General features: G+C 38.3%; 1 protein-coding gene across 1 annotated transcript in view; it reads right to left on the bottom strand.

Moving 5' to 3' along the window:
- LOC121315509 (lysophospholipid acyltransferase 2-like) overlaps window positions 1–27617 on the bottom strand; it is an 85595-nt gene that overhangs the window by 21892 nt on the left and 36086 nt on the right. The window contains exons 2-5 of the mRNA XM_041249655.1: window positions 23940–24085; window positions 14128–14205; window positions 3014–3109; window positions 156–211 (exon numbers count right to left, since the gene is read on the bottom strand). Coding sequence (XP_041105589.1) covers window positions 156–211; window positions 3014–3109; window positions 14128–14205; window positions 23940–24085 — 376 coding nt within the window. The remainder of the gene's footprint in view (window positions 1–155; window positions 212–3013; window positions 3110–14127; window positions 14206–23939; window positions 24086–27617) is intronic.

The following is a 27617-nucleotide window of genomic DNA, read 5'->3' on the forward strand; positions in this document are numbered from 1 at the left end:
AGGTCAGCTGGCTAGTTTATACTGATTTCGTAAACAGGCAAACCTGTGACAAATTAGTAATTAGTTAAGCATGCTAATACTCTAAGACATAGTGAACATGTGCTCCAGATAGTTCTTCGTTCTTAGTGTTTTGTCTTTTTTCAAATCTGCCTTACCATCGTGAATTTCAAATGCCAGACTTGTGATCTTCTGTGTAATTATCATCATTGGGCTATAAAAAGAAATAGAATATCCTTAATTCTATCTCCACATGAACAATGAAAACTAGTATAATGCAAATCAATGCACTTTCAAGTTCTAGCCATACAAGATACATATACCTACCTATACACTCCCTGAACAAGTAAGCCATTGAAAACATTTGTAAATTGTACAATTTTACAAAGAAAATAAAAGCACCTGTAAATCATCTTTTTATTTACATACAGAATTGCCTGGCTTTTAAACATGGTCACACATGCCATTCAAGAAGATGATGACCTTTTACACTGAATGGGATCAGTTCTGTGGAAAATGCTAAATTTGACAGAACAGAGACTAAAGCATGCTATTTGTTTGGATAGCACCTTCCTGTAGGTGGTGAGAGACACCCTGCCCAGAATAACAGAGGACGCTACATTTAAGACTTTACTCATTAGCCAGGTTCTTGTCCCAAGTGTTTTGCCAGCATGAGGCCTCAACAATCAAAGCGTGATATGATAACTGGTACATCATTTCTTCTGTTGATTATCTTTTGGATTTATATTTTATTTGGAGGCTACGCCATAGAATTAAAACAAGTTGCTACAACTTCCTGGTACAAAATCACTTCCTGTGTGAACATGAGTTTCATTCCAATGATCTTTTTTCTTTTTAAACCAGGATCAGTATATTCTTAAATAGATGTATAAAAAAAAAGCAAAATTACCAAAAACTATACCAAAAGATGATGTCTAGTTAGCTCTTATTCTGCAGCATCAACAACACAAAAACATTTTTGTTATCAATCTTTTAAAGAAATACATTCAGTTTTCAATATCCCTTGTCTCTTGACTCTTACTTCCTTATTAAAGTGGATTTGCACACAACACAAACTCATGCCATGCTCCACCCTTTTTGTGACAGGAAACTCAAAGTGACAATATGTACAGCAGTTTGAGGTTATTGATTATTACTAGCTTTGTAACACTCCCACTGGAGTTTCCTCTCACAAAAAACGAACTCCACTATGGATTACCTCCAAACCAATGTGTGTAACCTGCCCCCTTTCTCCACCCAAGCATTATAGGATATGATACCTACAAAAATGTAAATGAATCACTTCATCTGCAAATTGACTTTATTTACAAGATGAACCAAGAACAATAATACATTTAGTAGTATGTCTGATGCTGCAAAATCCCAAGCATCCTAATGGTACTCTCATGTAGAACCCAGCACAACTGTTGGGGCACCATGCTGGCATAAGTCTCTGTTGTAATGTTGTAAAGGGAATACACATTTGGCATTTATGGTTCAGCTGCAATATATTTAAAATGCTGGTAACACTGACAAGTACAATTTATTCACACACAGTTCATTATAATAATTATTCTACATGTTTTGCGGTCTGTTATTATCACTGCCATGGGTTCCTGGTTCTATATTTCATTGGAATTTTTAATTAGTGTAACCCTAGCAATCTCCTTCAGTTTCAAGGTTTCTCTGTAACCCCAGTGGTGCTATTATATACTGAGAATCAAAAGAAACGTATCACTTATATTTGAGCATCAAAAGAAACCTATCACATATTTGGATACAATTCACTAGATGTAATCGAAAAATAACAAACTCTGTTTTAGAGCAAATGCAGTGACTTTGTATTGTGTTGATTAACAATTGACATCACGAAGATGCTGCAAAATGATCTGTCAATCTTGGGCAGTTTTGTGACTTTGGTCTCCCAGTTCAAGCCTGTCTTTGACAGAGTGTGTCTGGTTATACTGTCTCGCTAGGTTTGAAACTGCTGGCTGTGAGCACCCAAGACGACGAGCCACAGTACGCTGCCCTAGTCCAGCCTCCAACATGCCGACAGCATGAAGGCGCTGCTCTCTTGACAGACGTGGCATATTGTGTTTTTTTCCTGTGGTTTTCTTTATTGCTTTTATTCAAGGTTGCAATTCAACAGCTGAAATCACTCCATATCCAGTGTCCAATCAACTGTCTCACTAATTAGGTGATTAAGTGCTTGTGCTTTAGTCACTCAAGCGTGTCATGGGCAAGGATGAATGATCGAGCGACTAAAAACAAAACAAAAAATATTTTGTCAATGTCCATCATTTATATACCTTATTTTTTTCGAAAATAAATGTGTTATAATAGTGATAAGTTTCTTATGATGCTCGGTATACAATGAGTCAATGGGGGAAAAAAAGCACAGATTTAACTGGCCCAGGAACTGTGGATGTGGCATTAAACATGCCTGGGGTCCAAAAGTGTAATCTATCTGAAGTACTGTCTCTACTTTAGTAAGGCTATGGTACAAAATGTCAACAGCTTGCATGTATAACTAACTTTGTGTTTTATGAGCCAGTCAACAGAAAAAAAGCGGCATTCAATATGGATAACTTGCATAGGATGCCAGCAGTATTTGATGATTCAAGTACAGTGTAAGAGCTTTCAGTAACTCACAAGAAAGGGTGTTGACCCCAGCCCGAATTAATTATGAAAGCTGTTGGCTTGGGGCTTGTACAGCCCAAATAATAACCAAGAAATTATGATTTCTATTTCTATCTATGCTCTCTAGCTACTGTATGGAGAACTCAACCAGAAATGTAAGATGTAAGGCCAATAATTACAATTTAGTGTGACAAGTCCCCTCCCCCATGTTAACAATACCAGGGAAATGTGTGCCAAAAAAGATAAGCCTGTTTCACATCCAGCTTTGGGTTCATGCTCTCATGCAGTAATGTCGAAGCACACCATGGGACGTCACACAGCAAACCGATTGCAGCCAGGCTTCCTGATTGAACGCAGAATCAGCTAAAGACCTTACCCGGTGAAGTCAGCCGAATACATTCCATAATCAAAGATGTAGACTCGGGTGACCTGGCAAAGACTGAGGTACCCCAGAGCAACCACAAAACAATACCTGCAAATAACAAAGAAAACACACTGTTAGTGATGGTAATTGGTTTATACAGCAGTCACCTCATTACAAAAAGGATATTGCTGCTCTAGAAAGAGAGCAAAGAAGAGCGACCAGAATTATACAGAATATACTATTATTAAATAAAAAGGCATGTCAGATGCAGACAGGCTAAAATAATTGAATCTATTCAGTCTTGAACAAAAAAGACTATGCAGCGACCTGATTCCAGCATTCAAAATTCTAAAAGGTGTTGACAATGTCAACCCAAGGGACTTTTTTTGACCTAAAAAAAGAAACAAGGACCAGGGATCACAAATGGAGATTAGACAAAGGGGCATTTAGAACAGAAAATAGGAGGCATTTTTTTACACAGAAAATTGTGAGGGTCTGGAACCAACTTCCCAGTAATGTTGTTGAAGCTGACACCCTGGGATCCTTCAAGAAGCAGCTTGATGAGATTCAGGGAACAATAAGCTACTAATAAGCAAATGAGCAAGATGGGCCGAATGGCCTCCTCTCATTTATAAACTTTCTTATGTTCCTACAGAGCCTACTTAAAATCACTTACACCCTTTGTTCGCGGCAGTGCCAACCCTCTCAATCCTTGACATTTTCTGGATAGATGTTCACATGTTTTAAAAATGAAAATGCCTTCTTTACTCATTTGTCACAACCCCATAAAAGCAACACATGAGAGTAAACAGAAATCTATTCTTGGGGCGAGGCTGAAGGTGAACACTGAGCTGAATGGGGTGCTATAAAGCGAATGGTAAGTTCTTAAAGGGTATATAATGACATTTTTATTTTATTGCATTACATGTTCCCATGTGTTGCTACATTTTTTAAAACTTTTAAATTGCATTTCCTGCCTCAAGATGGCTTCCCATGTACCCGTATGGACCTCTCAGAACTACATTTCCCATCATCCTCCTGCTCACTGGAAAATCTATCCCAGTTACATATGTGAGCAGGAGGGTGATGGAAAATGTAGTTCTAAGAGGTCCATGCGGTAAAGCCATCTTGAGGCAGGGAATGCAATTTAAGTTTAAAAAAGTGGTCAAAATGTAAAAAAAAAAAAAATTAAAGAAAATTAAAAAACACACACACACACACACACACACACACACACACACACACACACACACACACACACACACACACCTTATTTAAACAGCTGCAGCAAATCATGGGTACATGTAACAGAATAAAATAAAAAGGCCCTCATGTACACTAAGACATATTTACAAAATATTTGTTACTGTTATTTATTGGAACTCTTTAAGCATGATAAGTCTCATTAGATGTTAACTTAAGGTTTTAACTCCTGCCCTTGAAAGTTTACCAAATTTAAATTATATTTAATATTATTGCATTACAAATCATAAAAGGAAGTTGTTGTTTTTTCAATATTAATTCAGAGAACACATAAGTGTAAATTAATAATGTATAGGCTTTAATTTATCAGTACACTTTGATAACCATGTAATTTGTCAACAGAAGGGGATATTTAAAAAAATAATAATAATAATTCATTTCCCATTTGTGGCACAAATTCCTGAACAGTACAGTTAATAGAACAATGTATTGTAAAATCATCTGATAGACATTGTACACATTGTGTAAGCAGGTTTTTTTTTTTATATAATAATAATAAAAAAAATTAATAATAATTGCAAAACGTTTTGTTTCTTTGAAAAAAAAAAAATATATATATATATATATATATATATATATATATATATATATATATATATATATATATATATATATATATATATATATATATATATATATATATATATATATATATATATATATATATATATATATATATATATATATATATATATATATATATATATATATATATATATATATATATAGTTTAGTTTATTCACTTTGTACCCACAGGGTCAGCACAGGTACATCTCAACAAGCAGTACAACTACCAAGAGAAATATTTACATATTTACATAACGCTGACACCTGCATAGCATTTAAAACATTCACAGAAATGTACCAAAAGAACATCCCTAGTGTCAATGTGTGCACAGCTGGGTTTGTTGACCAGAAACACTTGTTATCAATTCCAAAACCCCTTTGTTCAAAAGACTTCGCTTAAGCATTTACAGAAACTAAACTTAATGAAATTGAAACCAACTGCACAGTGTTTAACTTTGGTCATAATATGCTGCTTGTTGTAAAGCCCCTACAGTGTAGGCACCAGGCAGTGACAGGGCTCTTCTTTCTCGGGTAGAGAGTTGGTCAGGCTGGTACTAAAGGCTACCACATTAATTCTCGCCTTACTGTTACTTTGTTTTACTGTAGAGCAGCTAGGCAGGACTTACAGTACCAAACATGTGAATGAGTTTTGCTGATTCTTACAGTAGTAATAAGTAGCAATATCTTGATAACGTAAAATAAAAAATAAAAAAAGCCATTATAAAAGACACAATAAGTTGTTCCTATCCTGGCACTATTGCAATTATTTTTGAAGACTTTAAAGTGGCAACTTGATTATCCGAACAGACTTTACGAACATCTCCCAGTTGAGTACTTGCTTACCTGTCACATGGACATAGAAATATTCCGGCCAGCAGGACACTGTATCGACAGGTTACTAGTAATGGATGCTCTGCCTTGGTTTTATGTTCGTTTATTGGCCTGATCATGTGGGTTACAGGCAATGGATGGGTAATATCAATAAGCAGGGATAGCTAAATAACAGCAGAATCTAAGGAGTGTCCCTTCTTCCAGTATGACTTTGAGAGGAGGAAGCAGCTGCCTTGCCCAACAGACCTGTGTAGATATAGTAGTTAGGACCATTATGAATCAGTCAAATGCATGTTTGCATTTAAACACTGCAAAGGTTTCATTAAACCTGGATAAGTGTTTCCATCTGGCCTCTAAGATAACAGTGCAAAAGCATTTATTTCTTTCTTTATTTGAATTTGAATTTAAAAGTCCGGTCAAAAGTCCCAGCTTTATTGACTTCTGGATATGTTGTTTCATTTGGGAGTATTATTAAAAGTAATTGCAGAACTGATACCCACAGTTTATTAATGGCCTATCTAACTTTTTATAGCACATTTAAACTGCTTTGACGCAACATTACAGCTCTCACCACAGACAACAAAGCTACAGAAACAGACTGTATGGACACACAAACGATATTAAAATCCAGAAGCATTATGTAAAATTAAGTAACTGGTTGATAAATTTGCTGGATCATGCCAGCTGAAGAAAATGTCAACACCACAAACTTCTCAGCCAGAAAGAGACCCATCAAAATGTATCTGGCAACAACCTACAGTGCACCCAACCCAATACGAATATGCAAATACCAGGGTGCCACGTTGAACAATTCGACTATCACAGGGAGCAATCTGTTAACTATTAGACTACTATAGAAGGTCATTCTAAATTCAACAGCTTGCTTGCTTAATTTAACTATAGTATCAACTATAGTCCAGTATCATTATCATTTTTTTTCAACAATTGCAATCCATTATTCTTCCTACCTTCTTGCTACCCAATTTGAAATACTCAATTTAAATGTTGCCTCACTGTAGCCCATAGACTGATTAGGAGGAAGGAGGTCAACGGGTGCGGTCAAGCAAACTGCTCACCGAACCCAAGCAGGACTTGCCAAGACACTGATCCGTGGAGTCAAGGGCCCAGCCTGGCTCGTCTCCAGCTGACTTTGTTGGATGTGAGCACTAGGGGTTGCTGAAGTGTGAGAAGGTAAGCTATCCCCACTCAACTATCCTCCCGAACCCACAGAAGAGAAAAAATCCAGTGAAGTGTTCCCTGTGTTCACAGCTTAGGTTACGGCATGAATGTATTCAAACTACACACACACACACATTGCTCTCAGGGCACACCACATGTTTGTGCTTGCAATGGGTGAGCTACCCCAGGGTACTCTATTCCTTTCATTAAATCCATGTCAGATCCTGATCTCTCATGGTTATTGCATATGGTTCTAAGATTTTTCCAATTTTCACAACTGGTCTTGAAGGTTCTACTGCACTAGTTCACAGGGCTTGAATTTCAGCAAGGGATTGCGGGAATCGCGCATTTTCTAAGTTGCTCCCGCATATCTGCAACTTTCAGTGCGGGAAAATCCCGCAGAGATATTTGAAGACACCAAGCTACTGTATTTTCCATCCAATTTAGAATGCCTGAAACGCTACAACAATCTCTAAGGAAGTGGGTGTCAATGAGGAAAGCACTATAAGCACACTCTGAGTAGTTCTGGTTAAAATAAATAAATAAATAAAAATAGTGCTCGATATTTTAAGTGTCGCAAGACTTTATTCTCTCATACGTGATTTTTGGTTGCTATCTTTAAGGATTATAGAAACTCAGTACACTGCAGTAAGAAAACCGTTTTAAAAAAAAAGACAACATTAATTCTATCTAGGTGTTATGTAAGCGGTGACTTTCTTTAACTCTTAAAACTCAGCCCCATTAATTTAGGGGCGTCAGCACACCGAAGGTTATGCACATTACTCAGGCAACATAAAAGCCACCTAGGGCACCTTGTTTAGAAGTACAGACTTGGGACTTTCCAAAGACGTACTCAGTGTGTGTATGCGGTACTCCTAGCCAGAACTACGACTTCCTGAAGTTAAGCCTCTCATCATGTGACAGAGTTCACAGCTTAGGTTTCGTTTTGATTCTATTGCTCCGTCATTACAGCAGCTAGACTGAAAGGGGCGGTATCATTGGAAAGCTTAGACACTCAGCTTCCTCCCATGTTCACTTCATATTGAGGTTCAATGGAGCAGCGTTTCGAGCCACACACACACACACACACACACATACAACATATATATATACATATATATATATATATATATATATATATATATATATATATATATATATATATATATAGCTGTGACCAAACATTATTTTTTTGGAAAGGCTTTTTTTTTTTGTTTTTTTTACATATATTCTCACCTCTACCACTTATGTATGCCTGATCCTGTTGCAACTTACACAATGAAAGGACATTTTGTGGCCTTTCATTTCATACGTTACATCCATGCAGTAAAAAACATCCAGTAGTTAATAAATATAAACAGTGGAAAACAAGAAGAAATAGGGCTGAGTGTAAAGAATTAAAAAATTAAATGGAGCGCTGGTTAAAAAGAAATACATCTTTTTCTTCTGCTGCATGAAAAACTTCACGTCAGGCAATGGCAAAAGCAATGGAGAGTGCTCTGTCTCACAGGGATGAACAGCTGGTAGGTCTCCTCAAAGCAGCTTATTTTAAAGCAACACCAGTGTGAATGATGATGCAGTAAAATATATAGTTTTCTATATGCAAAAGTGCCCTTTTTTTGCCATTCTCCCCTAAAATGTTGGAATACCCCCCATTGGCTGCAGCATAGAGGGGAAATCCGCCCAGCAACCAAAAATTAAATTCAAGCCCTGAGTTCAAGATGTTCTTAAACTATACAAAACCTTCTCTGCCCTATGTTTAACTCTGATGCATACAATGTAAAAGAAGACTACAGCGTTGCTCATACCAAGACAGAATCACACTGCATTCAAAATAGAAAACTAGAGAGTAGTGGTTAATGTCTGATGAAGAACATGACTTGTACAGACGTCTGGCTTTCTCATGCATTGATGTAGTTAGTTGCCACCCCCAACCCCAGCCCCACCCCCAGTTTTGTCTGTAGCTTGTAAAGCTGCCAAGGGCAGATGGGTTTTAAAATAGCATCATTTTCCTGTGCAGACCGGTTTTAGCTATTGACATACAGCAGCAAGAAGATGCTTTTGGAAATTTCTTCAAGGAGCAATACAATCCCGGCACCCTTACTTAATATTAATTTATTCAAATTACTGAACACAAAACTCCAGGGGGCTTCTGTAGTACACCTCTAAGAAGGATTGTGGCTGAAATACATGAACATTTAAACATAAAATGCCTAATTTTGGTGAATACATTTCACTCTAGAGACTTAAACAGCTATACGAAGCAGCATGAAAGAAGCCATGAAAAGCACAGTTAAGAAACGTCTTTATTCACACACACACAAATTGTTCATTGTAGCATGCATATCCTCTACTTTAAGCATTAACAGCATGCTAATTGACCTTACTGTATCTAACCAATATTTGGGACACCAAAATGTCTCCTCTCTAATCTATCTATCTATCTATCTATCTATCTATCTATCTATCTATCTATCTATCTATCTATCTATCTATATATATATATATATATATATATATATATATATATATATATATATATATATATATATATATATATATATATAATGCCTCCTCTCTTTATTACCTGAATTAAATAATGTGGAGGGGGTTAAGTTTAGGAAAGAGTTCCATTAGCTTGCTCAATGCTGCTGAATTCTATAGTACATGCAATCAAACCTCTATGGGAGTGCTGTGAGAAGTGTCATTTTCTGTGTGCATTGAGATCTGGATACCTAAACACTCATACCAGACAAAGAGTCTAATTCAAATCAAACAGGAGGCAAAACTACATTTTTATACTGTTTCTTCCACTGAGCCCAATTTCTGGTTTTGTTGTGCTTTTACTGTTTTTATATTAGGCTAATGAAATTGTAAGTCTGCTGACACCAAATTAAGCAGACATGGGATAACACTGGCTAAGAAAATAAATACTATGTAAATGCAAAATGTATTTTGTAGCAGCTGGAGAAGGCTGTCACAAGAGCTGACTTTAACCACACCTGTCAGTGAATGCATGCGGCTGTGTGGGAGGAATAATCTATTCACATTTCATTTCAGTCTGTCGATATAAATGTGTGAAATTGCTTTTTTAACAGCACAGAGAAAAATGTCATAGCCCCATGTACTGCCTGACCAATTTAAAATTAAAAATAACGATAACAAGTAAGACATTAAAGTGTCAGATTGTAGTGTCAATACCAGCCTCTGACAACACACTGAGAATGCTGGGGGTTCAGGAATGCTTTCAAAATAAGCACGAGAAGCAACGAAAGCTGGCAGGACCAGAAACCCCGGGTGTAGCAATATCCTGGAACTCTGTCCAGTGAGGCACCTCTAAATCAGGAGTGCTGTTTACACAGGAGATCCTGAGGGATCTGCAATTGTACACAGAGGTGCTGCTTAGAGGAGGAGACAACACAGACCTGTCCATGACGCTAAGAAATTACTGACATAAAACAATTCTTTCAGCCCATCTGTCTTATTGCATCACAGCAGCCCCTGACCAGCCCCTCACCCTGCCAGCAAGCCAGCGCAGCAGCCTTTTAACTGTGACTTTGTAACACGCTGTCAGGACCCCAGGCCCTATGCTCTCAAGCAGCCGGCACCCATTCAACAGGACACTCACATTCCCAGTCTTCTGGAGATATCCGAGGCAACAGATACAGACGTTGTAACACATACACACACACACACACACACACACACACACACACACACACACACACACGTACAGTAGACATATTGTACGGAACTACAGTTAAAATAATCCTTTGTCAATCTGGAATGTGCCTATTTATAGCATGCAATCCATTTACCCATTTACAGACACTACACTGTTGGTATATATTGGGGAGAAGCCACTAAAACTAACAATCCGCCATGACTGTTGGCTACCTGCTTCCATTTAGCAATCCCCCTTAGCAATGTGTGTTAATCCTGAAATACAGGCAGCTTTTTATAGACCTGGGGCACTGTGACACTCAGCACTGGCTCCTTGCCATCAGACTCAGCTGTGGCTGCTTGAAGGAAAGCTTACATCAGTGCATATACCCTGCATTTTAAAATAAACTGGCAATGAATCAATGACTGCTTCATCCTAAAAGACTTATGATGAACTTTACGAAAGCAATTATGTTTATTTGTGGTGCTGTCACTTGTACACTTCTACCGTCACATTTATCTACACACTACATTTAACATATTGTACATGCAGTATTAAACTCTGACCATCCCAGACAATTAATCAGTTAGAGCCAAAGTCTGACTTCATTCAGAAAGGGACCAGCATGCATGTTTGCTTTATAATCAGGAGGTAAGGGTTTGGTTTAGGTTTCTTGTTTGTCACAATAGAACTGAATGTAGATGGGAGCCCTATGGAGAACCAGTTGCTTATATATTCTAGCCTTACATGATAATTTAATATTTTTGGGGTCTGCACATGTATTTAGGGGCAAGACAACTTTTGAACTACTCTGAACAACCACGAGCGTGCCCAGAAATCTTTCACATGGTACGCAAAACTGAACCACATCGACAGCCCATTTCATGCCAATAACGACGCTGCATCACCATGCTGGAAAGTGTTTCAGCCAATCAGAGTGCCACATTTTCTTTCACAAGTTTCACAGCACCTACACTGTCATATTAGAAAACTGCAATCAAATCACTGTTTCCCTTTGGAAAAATGAATGAACACAGCGCACTGCCGTCGAGACACAACAGCAACTACGACGACAGCCACACAGTCACACAACAACAAAGTGTTTCAAATAAATTTATTTGAAATACAGACTTAGGCCCAGACCAAATCAAAACTTTGACAACCTGCTAATTGCACTTAACAAAACTGTATTAATAACGTTTTCTTTTTTTTTGTAAGTATCTTATTTCTTCTACTAATAAAACAAAAACGCTATTTTTGTTAAGTGCAATTAGTGGGTTGTCAAACTAGGAGAAAAACTAGCTCACAAATCTGTTATGCTTGTTCCATTTCTAATCATTACTTTCGCAATCACTACTAATCACTACACAACGAATGCAATCATTACTCACCTCTTAAGCATGCATACACTTTTTTATTTTATTTTATCGAACATGTGACAAAACAGGCAGTTATAAAAATATATCATCAATAATGGCAATTATGTGTTATAGATTAGGACATGTTTTATTCATTTTAATATAAGACACTGATGAAATAAAAATACAAATGAAAGTTGTATCCTGGTAGAGCAGCAGAATTCAGATAATACAGTACTGTACTAACACTCAATGCTGCCAAAGTATCTTCGGCGCTTAAAACTCCACTACTCCAGAAACAGGCGGTTTGTGCTTTTACTTATTTTTTTCAAAGACTAGAAAGTTTTTTGCTCTTTTTTGAAGCTTCAACCAAACTTTTCTGCTTCCGTTTTCTCATTAGTACTACTAAATAAACAGTACAATCCTATAAGCTTAAAATGGCTATTTCTCTTCAACTGATCGCACGACATTATATGCGAGTCCACACTTATGAAGACGAAATTTTGCAAACCAATGGTACACAAGTGCGTAGCGTGTGCGTAACCAATGGTACACAAGTGCGTAGCGTGCATACGGCTGCCAATGTGACAACAATGTATCTGCTGCTTCTTTGAATATTTCTTCTTGCTACTCTTATACAGTTTCCACTGTCCTCAGAGCAGGCGATTACTCCTCTGTAACCCTTGCCTCAGAAGCTTGTATTACGCTTAGTTGAATATCACCATAAAAACAGTTAAAAGCCACCACGTCTTTAAAGCAGCTCCAGTTTAAACCCTTCTTAATTGCTAGCTGTCTGTATAAAACACTGTCAATATTCCTGTTTCTTTAAGGGCACAAAACCCACTCGCAAGCTGTACGTCTATGAGACCAATAGACGAGCTCCAGGCACGGCTACAGCTTAGCTCTGTTACTGCTCAGAAACTGTACTCAAATTGTGTTCTGCTCATGTTACAGGAATCATCAACATGATATTTTCATAATGGGCATACGGTATAATGTAGAACCCTATACATGTCAATATACCATAGAGGACACTTCTGGGTAGAAAAAAAATAAAATAAATGCCTACATTTTATTGTAAGATCAGGGGAGGGATTGAAATCCACATCACCAATTTAACCTTGAGGATGAAGTACAAAATAAAGCAGGAGAACTGTCTGATCCAATCCCTACTTTACCACTGAAAGGGTTGAGTCACCACCCCCATCCCTCTAATAAAATACTACACAAAAAGCATTCTAATTTTGTTGCCCAGATTTGAAAGCAGCATCCCTATTGCTTATCCAACAGTTCATACTGTAGGAACCATGTCAATAAATCATTTAAAAGCAATTCCACGGCAGCCGTTACCACACTATTGAAGTCAGATGCATCTCACTACGGTTTACAGTGAAATTACCTGGTAATTATGTACAGTAATAAGAAGAGTTGTGTTTCTGCAAGGAGGATGACAGGCTGTTGAAAATGCAGCACAGTGAACCTTATTGCATTAGTATATGCTCCTGAAAGTACTTAATAAAACAATGACAAAAAAAAACAAAAATGGTTAGGAAATTAACACAATTAAAGTACAGTAGTATGCGGGCTCCAGAGTGGCACATCGGGCAAAGGCACTCCTCCACCCAGAGTGCAGGATGCGCTCTATAGCTTGGAGACTGCCGGTTCGCATCTAAGTTATGCCACTTTGAATGAACTTGTTAAGACAAAATAGCCTGGTTTCAGGTGAAAAGCACAATGAATGGCAATGCACCTTGTTCTTTCAATCACCAGCTTTGTAATACGCAGAGCTGCTTCAGTGTTTGAGTATGAGCTTCAGTACTGGGTAGATAACATGTTTTCAGATATGCTCATTTGCCATGTTTACTAACTATTCTAGCAAACATTCCTGATTGAAGAACTCCTCCTCAAGGCTGAAGTGAGGAGCACAAGCAGGTCTGTGCTGCAGTTTTCAAAGCTTCACTATAGCTTCAGTGCACAGTACTGGATCTTAGCTCTTAGATACAGTGTTCTGGATAGAACTCAATATAACTTACAAAAGCACAATGTATTTGTAGCATTCTACTAAGTATGCACAAATACTTCAAAGTTGCCTTTTGTATTTATCTACTTTGTTCCGGTTATGGGAAGTTAAAGGGAAACTTCTTGGTTTCAGCATATAGAAAACGCAATCTCTACCTCAAAAGGATCCCACATATATTCAAAATGCATGTGGATTCCTTACTTCACCTGCAGAAGCAAAAATGAAAGGTTTTGAAATGACTTACTTGTGCATGTGTTCCGCTCCTGCTAAGATCATGATGCTGTATGTAATCCCACTTTGAAAAACAAAATGTAAGGCATACCTATGAAGACAGACGAGAAAGAAGAAAAAAAGTTTAAATGTCATGTGGAATACAAAACTGTACAGCAATCTCACGACAAATGTTGATGGCCCACGCCCACAGTGGAGGTGTCCTTATTGCAGAGATCTAGGGGTATAAGGAGACACCGACTCATCAATCTTAACTTACAAGTCACATTCAACATTGTACAAGAGACTCTTTGTTATGAAACTTGGTTAGGACGTTCTTTAGAACGTTGGCAAATTACTGAGGGTGTACTGGGGGGGGGGGGGGGGGGGGGGGGGGGGGGGGGGGGGGGGGGGGGGGGGGGGGGGCGCTACAAAACATATTTGTTGTTAGGTTAACCGAGTGGTACACAACTCTGCTCATGGAGGGCCGGTGTCCTTTCTGGTTTTTGTTCTAAGCATACCCTAAATTAGATAACTGAACCAATTAAGTTTCTAATAAGGTCAAGTAAAGTTATTTAAGGTGCAGTTGGAATAAAAACCTGCAGGGACACCGGCCCACCAGGACCAGACCTCGCAAAATCGCTAGCCCTACGTTCCGGGACAACCAATAAAATCTGTCAGGCAACGTTCTTTTTTTTCTTGGCTGCTTGCCCCACAGTCCAGCCGATTTTTTTTACGCTATAACAAGATAACGTTCTGTGCTTTAATCAAATAGCGGTGTCCCAATCGAGATTCCGCTCACAGGTCATCCTGGTAAAACACGAGAGGGATCAATGTGTTTCATTGGTAATGCTTGAGTGATTTCCGGGGTGACGTAGTACATATTGCAAGTGACCAAATCCTGCGAGGACTGTCCCGTGTAACACCCCTGATAACTCAAGCAAGCATATATAGTTAGCGCGCTGGTATGTCACGTGACAGTGTCTGCTCACTGAAACGAAGGGTAGCACGGACCTACGACAGCCAAAGTATATACTTTTATGTTGAAGGCTATGACTTTTTAAACAAAGTTACAGACCGGAATTATAAGCTACTGTACTCTGCTCTGCTCACCAAGATTCACATATTGTTATCTTATTGTTACCTTTATTAAATAGTTAATGTTATTTATTATACTGTAAATTCAGTATAATTGTAAATCTCGAAAAACAACTCACTTCTAAATCTTTTGTAGTCATCTTTGTATTACTTTAGTATAAATACATGTTAATTTGGATTCATATGTTGTTTTTTTCTGACTTTATGTGAACGAAAAGACACACATTTGCCCATTTTCTCATTGGAAATAGTGATATTTTGAAATATCACTGTCCTGGTCACAAAAGCAAAGTTTGTGGGGAATAATAGCCATGTTCTATACTTCTGAGGCGTAAGCAATTAGGAAATAACACTTACTACCCAGGAACAAAAACTGTGTTACATAGTGTTATCATTATTATTCTGTAATAATAAAGAAAAGCAAAGAATAAAGCAGTACTAATATTATTAATAGTTTAGCCGATGCCTTAATCCAAGGTGACTTCCTTAACTCACTCCAGCAGCTTACATTGTTCGTTGGATTGTCCTTTTACTACAGCGAGCAAAAGGCTTTGGACCCAAACAGGGTTGTTATAGCGAAGGTGCACTGTATTAAGTATTTGACTTGTGTTTAATACACAACACTTGCACATTTTAATATATAATGTGTGCACATTTGTTATTTAATTTTTGTTATTTTTCACCACCCATAGTGTCCAACATTTAACAAAAGCTGCCCGCTTATGTGGATAACTATCAAAAAATTAGTAGAAACTAACTAAAACACAAGTCTGGTATAAACAAATGGAAATCTGGAAAAAAAGTATGGAATTTTGATGCTGAAAAAGTATATAAGAACATAAGAAAGTTTACAAGTGAGAGGCCATTTGGCCCATCTTGCTTGTTTGGTTGTTAGTAGTTTATTGATCCCAGAATCTCATCAAGCTGCTTCTTGAAGGATCCCAGGGTGTCAGCTTCAACAACATTACTGGGGAGTTGGTTCCAGACCCTCACAATTCTCTGTGTAAAAAAGTGCATCCTATTTTCTGTTCTGAATGCCCCTTTGTCTAATCTCCATTTGTGACCCCTGGTCCTTGTTTCTTTTTACAGGTTGAAAAAGTCCCTTGGGTCGACATTGTCAATACCTTTTAGAATTTGGAATGCTTGAATCAGGTCACCGCGTAGTCTTCTTTGTTCAAGACTGAATAGATTCAATTATTTTAGTCTGTCTGCATATGACATGCCTTTTAAACCCAGAAAAATTCTGGTCACTCTTCTTTGCAGTCTTTCTAGAACAGCAATATCCTTTTTGTAGTGAGGTGACCAGAACTGCACACAATATCCAAGATGAGGTCTAACTAATGCATTGTACAGTTTTAACATTACTTCCCTTTTTTATAACTTCCCCACATTGTCTAGATGAAGACATTTCTGAGTCAACAAAAACTCCCAGGCCTTTTTCATAGATTCCTTCAATTTCAGTATTTCCCATATGATATTTGTAGTGCACATTTTTATTGCCTGCATGCAGTTCCCTACACTTTTCACTTTTAAATGTGATTTGCCATGTGTCTGCCCAGTTCTGAATCTTGTCTAAATAAATTTGAATGACCTTTGCTGCTGCAACAGTGTTTGCCACCCCTCCTATTTTTGTGTCGTCTACGAATTTAACAAGTTTGCTTACTATACCAGAATCTAAATCATTAATGTAGATTAGGAATAGCAGAGGACCTAATACTGATCCCTGTTTATCTCTAAATCAGTACTTTCTGTTTTCTGCATGTTAACCACTCCCTAATCCATGTACATGCATTTCCTTGGCATGAGATACCCTGAGATACTGTACCTATGTTGAGTACAGTGTACTTTGTACAAATCACAGTCCATAGGTCAATTATGGGCAACTTGACATTTTTTGACAATGCAAATGTCGACAATAGACTGCCCGAAGGGCAAGTATCATTACCAAAATTTTGCGAGCCCTGCTTAACCCATTCGTGATGAGGAAATACCAGGTAAGATAACAGGTACCATTCACACAGTGCATTTTATATTTTATCAGTCAGGTCTTTTTAAAAAAAACTATTGACTCATTTACTTATACTATAGTTTTTCGACATTTGCTGTACTAATTAGTGCACCTTTATCAAACATATAATAATATTGGCTTAAACTGTTAGATAAGACCCTGTGACTTATCCCTGATGCCCCCTTAATAGCTGAGTAACACCATAGCTGCTACAGTTAATTATAAGCAACGTTGTTCCAATCATTCATACGTGTACAATATACAATGGTTCTCAAAATCTTATCAAATTGTAACAATTACAACCTTAGGTCAAAGATGTTTGCCACTGTAGGCATGACCAGGCAAAGTGCCTGCCTTTTTGTTTGTCTACTTCTTTGCATACCACATTTCCTCATCCTGTCCCTTCATTCCAGTGTGCTCAGATTGAATTGTGGCATCAGCAAACCTCATTCTGGGATTTATTCTGCTTTCAAAACCTAGTGGTGCAGTGTTAACCCTGATTAGATAGTCAACCACAAACTCAGAGCAAGATCTACCTTAGCCGGCAGTCTCAAAAGACAGGAGTTGAAGGGGCTGGAGCCTTTGTTTTGTCTTCAATAAGACTGACACGAACATTCCCCCACATGCCAATTTTGCTTTTAAAGCCTGAATCGCATAGGGATAAAACTGATCATGTAAAAACAACCATGTCTGTGTTCCTGACACCCCTGATAAATGTACCATGTCATGCGAGTTTCTCTGAGACGTTTCACACCACTGCTACTGCTGCTTTTCACAGGACCCCTGATACATTCACAACTCAGTTATTCTGTGATTATTTAATCAGGGAAAGCGCATTGACAAATTTACTTTGAGGAGCTGGGGCTGCTGTGGCTACCTACATGTACTGAACAAGTGCAAGGTAGTTGCACTGCTACTACTAATTATGCACAGATAATGACAGTAATGGTTACTTATGTTAGTTTTAAAACAAACCAGTGTTCAGAATTAGTAATTAAGATGGGATTCCTGACACATTTAGGCATTAAAAACAGATAGTTCCACATTTAAAAAGATTCCGAGTAACTAAAGCTGCCAGCGGCTACATAAGGGGCTGTTTAATCCGCCAACTGAATTTGGGGTAAAGTGGAGCCAATTGAGATAAGCTGTGTCAAGGGTGTTGCCTTGGCAATGTTAGATCTAAAGCTAGAAGCACTGGGTCCTGCTTAGGCACTAAAGGGTTAAAACTGACCCGCAAGCGTGCTATTGTTAGACAAGAAGTGTTGCAGTGAAATGATCTTTAATTAGGGTTATTTAAAAAGGAGATGCAGCAGTGCTGTAAATAGGAGAATAAATAATTAATGCAGTGCAAGGTTTCTATTGGTCTAAATCTGCTGAAGCATCAAGACCAAAAACAAAACAAAAGGGAGGAGGGGGGGGGAGCTAGGAGACATGCCACAATAGAGGCTAGAGAGAAACAGTAAGGGGGGAAAGAGAGAGAGAGAGAGAGAGAGAGCTGGGAGACATGCCACCATAGAGGTTAGAGAGAAAGAGCAAAGGGGGAAAGAGAGAGAGAAAGAAAGCTGGGAGACAAGCCATAACCAGATGCTTAGGAGAAACAGTAAGGGGGGAGAGAGAGAGAGAGAGAGAGAGAAAGGGAGCTGGGAGACATGCCACAATAGAGGCTATAGAGAAACAGTAAGGGGGAGAGAGAGAAAGAGAGAGCTGGGAGACATGCCACTATAGAGGCTATACAGAAACAGTAAGGGGGTCAGGGAGAGAGAAAGAGAGAGATGGGAGACATGGCACAATAGAGGCTATAGAGAAACAGTAAGGGGGTCAGGGAGAGAGAAAGAGAGTGCTGGGAGACATGCCACAGTTAGAGGCTAGAGAGAAACAGTAAAATACCATCAGGGGTGAATGACAGGGAAGATACAGATGCCTGAATATTTACAGTAACACTTCCCAGAGACTCTGCAAGTCACATGAAATCACAAGCTTCGCAAGACAGAACCAAATTACTGCTCCAGCAGAAGACAGATATACATGCGTGCACCAGCGTGAGGAACAGCTCTCTTGCCACTGCCAAAACCTCAATCAAAGCCTCTTGCCACTGCCAGAGATCGGCTCTTTTTTACCCCCTGAACGTATGAAAATGCTTACAGGCAGTCTAGCTGTGTTTCTGGAAACTGTTTTACATGTATCTGTTTATTTGGACTGTTTCAACAACAGGTTTCCTGCTAGCGGATGCTTCTGTAACGCTACACATTGATGGCTGACAGTCAGGAGCATCCCCAAAGACAAATGCACTGTGATCAGAGGGGGCTTGTTCTGGCAACAAGAACAGAAGGGTACAGAAGTCATGCCACAGAACAGCCACTTGCTTTGAATGCCAATCAGTCAAGATAAATATAATGCTATACCGTAGAACCGCACACATTGCTGGATGCACTCATGTGTAGGGGGTGTATATTGTGTTGATGTGAAAATAAAAAGTGAAATCCTCCTTCAATGCTTCAATATGGGATTGTAATACTACTACTACCACAACTTACAGTGCTGCTGTACAGTAATGTGCTGCGATAGACTGATACTTTACTCTCAGTTTTAGATTAGGATATTTACTGTCTGCCGTGGCTCAGTAGCATTTATTGTGAAGAGACTTCCCAAGTCTTCTACAGTATATGTCAGCACATTTGCATTTTTCTAACCTGCACACTTCCTGGTACAGTACATAAGCATGCTTTTAAAGTGTTACAGAACACCCTTCAAAGTTAGCAAGAAAAGCATTATGTTACCCTTGCTGTGTCCCGTGTTGCCAGTATCACACATCGTGGGTCATAAATAAACTGGGCAAAACATTTCTCAGCATTCACTCGGGTGTGTTCCAAGAAAAGACAGTGGGTCTGTCAAGCGATTACAAATGCAAAATCGCAATTAATCTTGCGATTGACACTTTTAACCTGAGTTAATCTTGGTTTTAATTGCCTATTTTAAAAATCAATATAATTACCGCATTCCTCTCATGCAAATTTGTTTTATTATTATTATTATTATTATTATTATTATTATTATTATTATTATTATTATTATTATTATTATTATTATTATCCAAAATACACTACATCATAAAAACCCTGTTTTCTTATTTCTGGATTCACTGTCACACTGAAAGTAGCACAACTATAACAACGTACAAACACATACATACATATACACATACACACATACATATATTCATAGTCATATGATGGACATACATAGTCACAGTCGCAGCATAGACATGTTATTAAAAACTGGGTTTATACAGGAATGTCACTCCCAATGTCAACATAAACTGAATGCCAACATCTAACTGAAATATTTAAGCCGGAGCTACTTTCAGATGGGACACCTTGTACTATGACACAGTCTTGCAGATATCTCGATACTATGCAGGGGCCTAGCCTGCATTGAGGCAGACGATGTTTTAATTTTATTTTTTTTAAAGAATGTGCCCATCTGTATTTTTAAGAGTTTATGCCAGCCGGGGTATTGAAACTTTGCGCCACAGACATGTCAAGGGTCCGATTGTTATCGTTTTTAGCATCTTTAAACAGCTTGTTCAGTAGTAACAAGGCACTGGATACTGAAGTAAACAGCAGCTATGTTTCAGCATGAATGTGACACTGACAGTGCGCCTCATTCAACCTTGACCTCTGTACACCAGAAGCAGTTTTATTGAATAAGTATATTTACACATCAAACAAACAAAAAAAGCCTTGCATTTTTTTTGCCCAGCCACAAACGTAAAACTAAAAATTCTCCGACAGCATTGAAAATTCTTGTTTTTCCGCAGCAGACAGATTCCTATTATCCTTGTTCATGACGTAGAAGGAGTTTAACAGTGCATCCTTTCGATATGTTTGATTGCTCTCGCAGCAGTACAGGTTTAAACAGACTGAATGGCCTTGCCCTGCTATGTACACAGAGAGAAGGAGGTGTCCCAGGAGGAAGTGTTACAGCGTTTCGACAGATCAGGTCATAAAAGGATTGGGAAACTCTATTTAAAGTAAAGCCTTCTAAATCGTGACACAATAGTCCGATCAGTCTTAGCACTAGTATCAGCAATCTTGCCCAGTCCCTGCAGTGTCCACACCAGTCTTACCAGTCCAGCAGTGTTAGCACCAGTCTTGCCAGTCCCAGCAGTATCAGCACCAGTCTTACCAGTTCTAGTTATAGCATCAGTGTCACCAGTCTCAACATTAACTTCAGTAGCAGTGAACCAAACGCATGTTTCAATGAACGTATAAACCCATCTACTTATTCAAATTTATAAGTTATATTCTTGTCCTTTATAATATTACATATTTATGACAGTGTTCATAGGCTAATTTTAGGTTGGTATGTTTTTGTTGGGAGATTTGTCATGAAATATGGGTCACGAAATTTCAAACATCATCCAAGGTGGGTCACTGGGTAAAAAGAGTTAGTCTCCAGACTTTAGAAGATGGTAACTATCACTTTCACAATATAAACAGGATATGCGGGGGGGGGGGGGGGGGGGGGGGTAGACGAAAATAAGGGGGATAGCAAAATAGAAATCTACCCTCCCTATCTGATGGGTTTCATTTGTTATTCTGTTTTTGCTGCTTGTAGAGACTGCTAGATAGTGGATTTTTAGAAGTGAAGGCGTGTTTTCACCACGCAGGTTGTACAGCAGAGATGCATTCTGTGATACTGGAACTTATGGATACAAGTAACAGTCTTTCTATCCAATGAACTGTCAAAGTTAAAAAAAAGTCCTTCACTTTTAGTGCTTTGCTCCATAAAGCAGTTCCGTGACTAACTTTCAAACAATGATGGCACTTACTGCTCTGCATGCACTCCAGTATATTAAAATAGTGCCGCAGGGAATTGTGGTATACTGAAAGGGTCAATTAATGCACGTTTAAATACACCTAAAAAATCAAAGAAGTTAACTGCGATTACTTGACAGCCCTGCTTTTAAGATGTGCTTTATGAATCACTGCAAGAAGAATACTTTATATCATCAACATTTTCCAAATATATACAGTGGCTCTCAAAAGTATTCACCCCCCCCCCCCTTAAACTTTTCCACATTTTATTGTGTTACAACATAGAAGTTTTTGCCACTGATCAACACAAAAAAGTCCACAATGTCAAAGTGAAAAATAAAATCTACAAATTGTTCTAAATTAATTACAAATACAAAACAGAAAATAACTGATTGCATAAGTATTCACCCCCTTGAGTCAATATTTGGTAGAGGCACCTTTGGCAGCAATTATAGCCGTGAGTCAATTTGGATAAGTCTCTACCAGCTTTGCACATCTGGACAATGCAATTTTTGCCCATTCTTCTTTGCAAAATTGCTCAAGCTCCGTCAAGTTGCATGGGGACCTTTGGTGAGCAGCAATTTTCAACTCTTTCCACATATTCTCAATTGGATTGAGGTCCGGGCTTTGACTGGGCCACTCCAGGACACTGACCTTTTTGTTTTTAAGCCACTCCAGTGTGGCTTTGGCTGTATGTTTGGGGTCATTGTCCTGCTGAAAGATGAATCTTCTCCCAAGACCCAGGTCTCTTGCAGACTTCAGCAGGTTTTCCTCCAGGATTTCTCTGTACTTTGCTGCATCCATTTTGCCCTCTATCTTTACAAGCTTTCCAGGCCCTGACGCAGAGAAGCATCCCCATAGCATGATGCTGCCACCACCATGCTTCACGGTAAGGATGGTGTTCTCAGGATGATGTGTGGTGTTAGGCTTGCGCCAAACATAGCGCTTAGCGTTGAGGCCAAAAAGCTCTATTTTGGTCTCATCAGACCATAGAATCTCCCACATGCCTTCTTGTAAACTGAACCCGAGATTTGATGCAAGTTTTTTAAACAATGGCTTTCTTTTTGCCACTCTCCCATAAAAGCCAGTTTTGTGAAGCACACAGGCTACTCCTGCCGTATGCACAGTGTCTCCCAGCTCAGCCGTGGAAGACTAACTCCTATAGAGTTGCCATAGGCTTCTTGGTGGCCTTCCTGACTAGTGCCCTTCTCGCCCGGATACTCAGTTTTTGAGGACGGCCTATTCTAGACAGATTCACAGTTGTGCCATATTCTCTCCATTTCTTAATAATGGACTTTACTGTGCTCCGGGGGATATTCAATGCCTTGGAAATGTTCTTATATCCTACCCCTGATTAGTGCTTTTGAAGAACCTTATTCTGGATTTGCTTTGAATGTTCCTTTGTCTTCATGATGTAGTTTTTGTTAGGAAATGTACTAACCAACTGTGGGACCTCCCAGTGACAGGTGTATTTAACCTGAAATCATGTGATTTCCCTGAAACACCTTAATTGCACACAGGTGGACTCCATTCAACTAATTATGTGACTTCTATAGACAATTGGTTGCACCAGAGCTTATTTAGGTGTGTCATAGCAAAGGGGTGAATACTTATGCAATCTATTTTCTGTTTTATATTTGTAATTAATTTAGAACAATTTGTAGATTTTATTTTTCACTTTGACATTATGGACTTTTTTGTGTTGGCAAAAACTCCTAATTAAATCCATTTTGATTCCATGTTGTAACACAATAAAATGTGGAAAAGTCCAAGGGGGCTGAACACTTTTGAGAAACACTGTAATTCATACACTACCAGTTTAATACCCTATTACAAAATGCACATAATACAATATTGAACATTCTGAAATTAAATATTCTGTAAAGGCAGATGTTATAATAAATAAATAAATACTGTACTTACCAACCAAAGCAAAATAGTGCAAAATAAAACCCCAGAAGAGTTGCCACAAAATGTCTGACAAAAGGGCTGGTTTTGCTTGGATGGAGATAAAGTCGGAACCAAATTGCTGTGAGCAAGGCGATCAGCTGGCAAACTACGAAGTTAACCTGCAAAGGAGACAAAAAACACCCTTCATCAGCAGCGGGTTCTCATCAGGGTACATTCCCATTCATAATGAGGTGGAAGGTCAGCAAGCCTATGTTGAGTTTCCTATGCACAGAGCAGATAATATGGTGAAAGGTCTACTCATCAGATATACAGCAGCCATGGAAAGACTTTCCACAACATAGTTCACTGCACTGTAATTCTGTACAGTTCCTCCTATAAAAAGCCTGAAATATTCAATAAAAGGCTTTCAGACTGCTGAGAGAGAAACCTCTGTTTTCACAAATTAGATTAAAATATGTAAAGGACACAAGAATGCTGTAGTTCAAGCTCAATAATCATAAAGGTAGAGCACAGCTCTGGTGAAAGCTGATTCATCCCAACAGGCAGAGTCACTGTAGCAGTGTGAACAGTGCAGATTGGGCTTGCATTCTAGGATCCGACAGGCAGGATTCAGGGAATACCGCTTCATTTGAGCTGTTTGTGATGTTCCCCTCTTGTGGATTGAGGAACAGCAGAAAACATAAGCTATACAACAGAGCGTGACTATCTGCTAAGCTTTATTTTGGAGTAGTAACTGCAAACCATGAGGATAGCGGTGGCTCACCTCACAGTCCCGGCCAAAATAAAAGGTGGTAGTAAAATACAATTTCCTTGTACAGTGTAATTGTACAAGGCTTGCGGTTTATAGTTTTCACTCCTTCCTTCAAGGACGTATCTGTGGGGGCTAGCAAGGAAAGCATGTGACTTCAGCTGAATATAAAGAACAGAAAAGGAGAAAAAAGAAAGGGACACCACACAAAAGCAAGCCCAATAAATGCTTGGTTATTTGTTTATATATTTTATTTGTGTAGGGGAATTACATCTTGAGAAACAGATGTGGTTATGAAAAAAGGAGGAACTGAAAAAAGGGTAACAAAACCCAATAAGTGGAATATATATAAATAAACATGGCCTTCAGATAAGGCTTGTTTGCCCCTTTTTAAATCAGCAGACCCAGACACAGAACAGTACCTTTTAAGCACTTGCCACAATAATACCTACCTACTTATCTATCTGCTTGTCTGTCTCTATATATTTCAGGCTAGAGATTTGGTTAATGAAATAAAACTTGGGAGTTTTCTTTTCCTTGAACTATGGGGAAAACGGAAACTATGACTATGCCAGGAAGCACAAGATGTTCAGCTAAGTAAAATGGGTGCAAAAGTCTTTAATTTCTCACTTGTATAATGTGGTATTCAGTTTACTTCAGAGTGGAACATTTGATGTCTGGCTCTGCATTTACTCACAACAGCAGAATATTTCAAGAGCAAGAGAAAAATATGCCACGACAACTAAACTTAATTATATAAAATGTGCACCATTGCTATGTATTATTGTGACATGTTACAAACTGCAGAATAAATCCTTGAAATGAATTTCATACAAACAGAGATGACTGTGTGCCTGGGGACTAAAGACAGCAGATTCTGGGTTCAAATTCTCCTTATAGCAATTTTTAAGTGTCACTGCAAACTAAGCTGCTTTTTTTAATCAAAGGCATAGAATTATCATTTGTTTTCATGTGAAATTAGCAGTGTGTCATACCTTATTAAAATGTAAAAGAAGATGTGTTACATATGGTAGCAAGAACAAGAGATCATATTAGGAGGCACATGGCCCTCCCTAAAATTGAATGGTGAAAAACACTTTTATTTTAGTTTTTTGTGCCTTATTCTCTGAACATATGTTACACTTTCACTTCCTGCATGACTTCATCTCAAATACACTCTGGGTCAAAGCATTGTGCCAGTTGAAATTATGTCCGTAAATAGGGGAAGCAGCTGGCTGGTAAACGAAAGGAAAGACGACATTGAGGGGTAAAACACCAAGTGATGTACGACTTGTAAACAGACATTTTTTTAACAAAGTGGCAACACATATATTGACAAACTTTTTGTCATTCCAATTGAATCCCAATGATATAAACCCATACATACTGGTAACCAGCTGCGGTTCAATACCATAAGCATGGTACAGGTTCTGAAAACAATAGGGTTTCTTCAGGGTAATACACTGGTATTATAATGGTATCTATATGATATTTTTCTATAAGGGGTCCCCATGACGTAGCCCGTGCAAAATGTACTGTACTACTCAAATGCAATAACATAAATACAACTAGCTTCAATTATCAATAACAGCTTCAAAACACCAAGAGAGTATGACAATTCAACATGTATATTCAATGCAGCAGTACAAGCTAGAGCTCACAGACTGATGTGGCCGAATGGAGTCCATAAGCAGAAAAAAGGCAATTTTCTACAAGCAATCAAATTAACAAGGCTGGGGACTTGTTTAATAAGAGGGGCCACAGCACTCCTGTGTCTGATGCATTCATTATTCCTTAGCCTGTATTTAAACAAGTCTCTCTTGTCAGTCATTTCACTTGAGCAAAACATCCTAATGATCAGGGCCATTTGTTTCCTGCAAACATTTCTATTCTCACACACAGACCGGGCAGCATTACATACACAGACACAGACAAACACACACACACACACACACACACACACACACACACACACACACACACACAGAGGACAGGGCAACAAATTCTTGAACTGCGCTTTCAAGAATGACAGCAGTTCAATAATTAATTAGACCAGATTTTGAAGCCATGAAAGTGACATGCTGCCCTCTCCAAATTATTTTTATTCTTTGGGGACCAAAGCCAGAGTCTGGAGTGTAAGCAATGGCAGAATTACAGATCAAAGCATATACTTGTGTAAAAAAAAAAAAAAAAAAAAAAAAGCATCTGCAGTAAAATGCATGTCAACAGATCAGACTCCATCTGTTGCTCGGACGTTGTACTGATCACAGGGTTGCTCTGTGTGTTCTCGTTTGTCTCACACACAAACCAGTCTAACAGCCTCACACATTCTTTACCCTGTTTTAATGGGAACAATGCCAGTGTAAGGAATGTACACAGATTCAGAAACAAAATACAGACTGTCTAATGGCTTAGTAACAAAGTTGTTAGATTTTAATAGAAGGTAAACAGAACCACTGGAACAATGGGGAGATATGTTTGCAATGCTCCAGATGGAATTCAAATGTAATTTGTTGTTAAACAGATAAACAACCTTGCAAACTAGTTTAAGCCTATTTTAATAAGATCAGATTTACTTTTTATACAGAAGCATGTGGCCTCAAGGACAATGTATAGGTCCAATTGTATAAACAAATATCCCCTAAGAAATTTTCATTTTCTTGCAGAAAACAGTTTGCTGTTTAACTTCCAGTAAATTACGAGAAAAAAAAAAAAAAATCTATGATATCCTATTTACAAACACGGACGTCTTCTTTATTACACGTTTACGAAAATCAAATGTATGAGCCACAATGGCTGGTCAGAAGTCTGGTACCAGCTGTCAAAATAATTATTGGTGTAGGGTGGAAAGAATATTACACTGCGCTGTACATACTAAATTATTTAAAGAATACAACACACACACCCCTTTCTTTTTTATTTTATTAAAATGTATTACCATA

Source organism: Polyodon spathula, chromosome 5 (assembly GCF_017654505.1).
Source record: "Polyodon spathula isolate WHYD16114869_AA chromosome 5, ASM1765450v1, whole genome shotgun sequence".
Lineage (NCBI taxonomy): Eukaryota > Metazoa > Chordata > Actinopteri > Acipenseriformes > Polyodontidae > Polyodon > Polyodon spathula.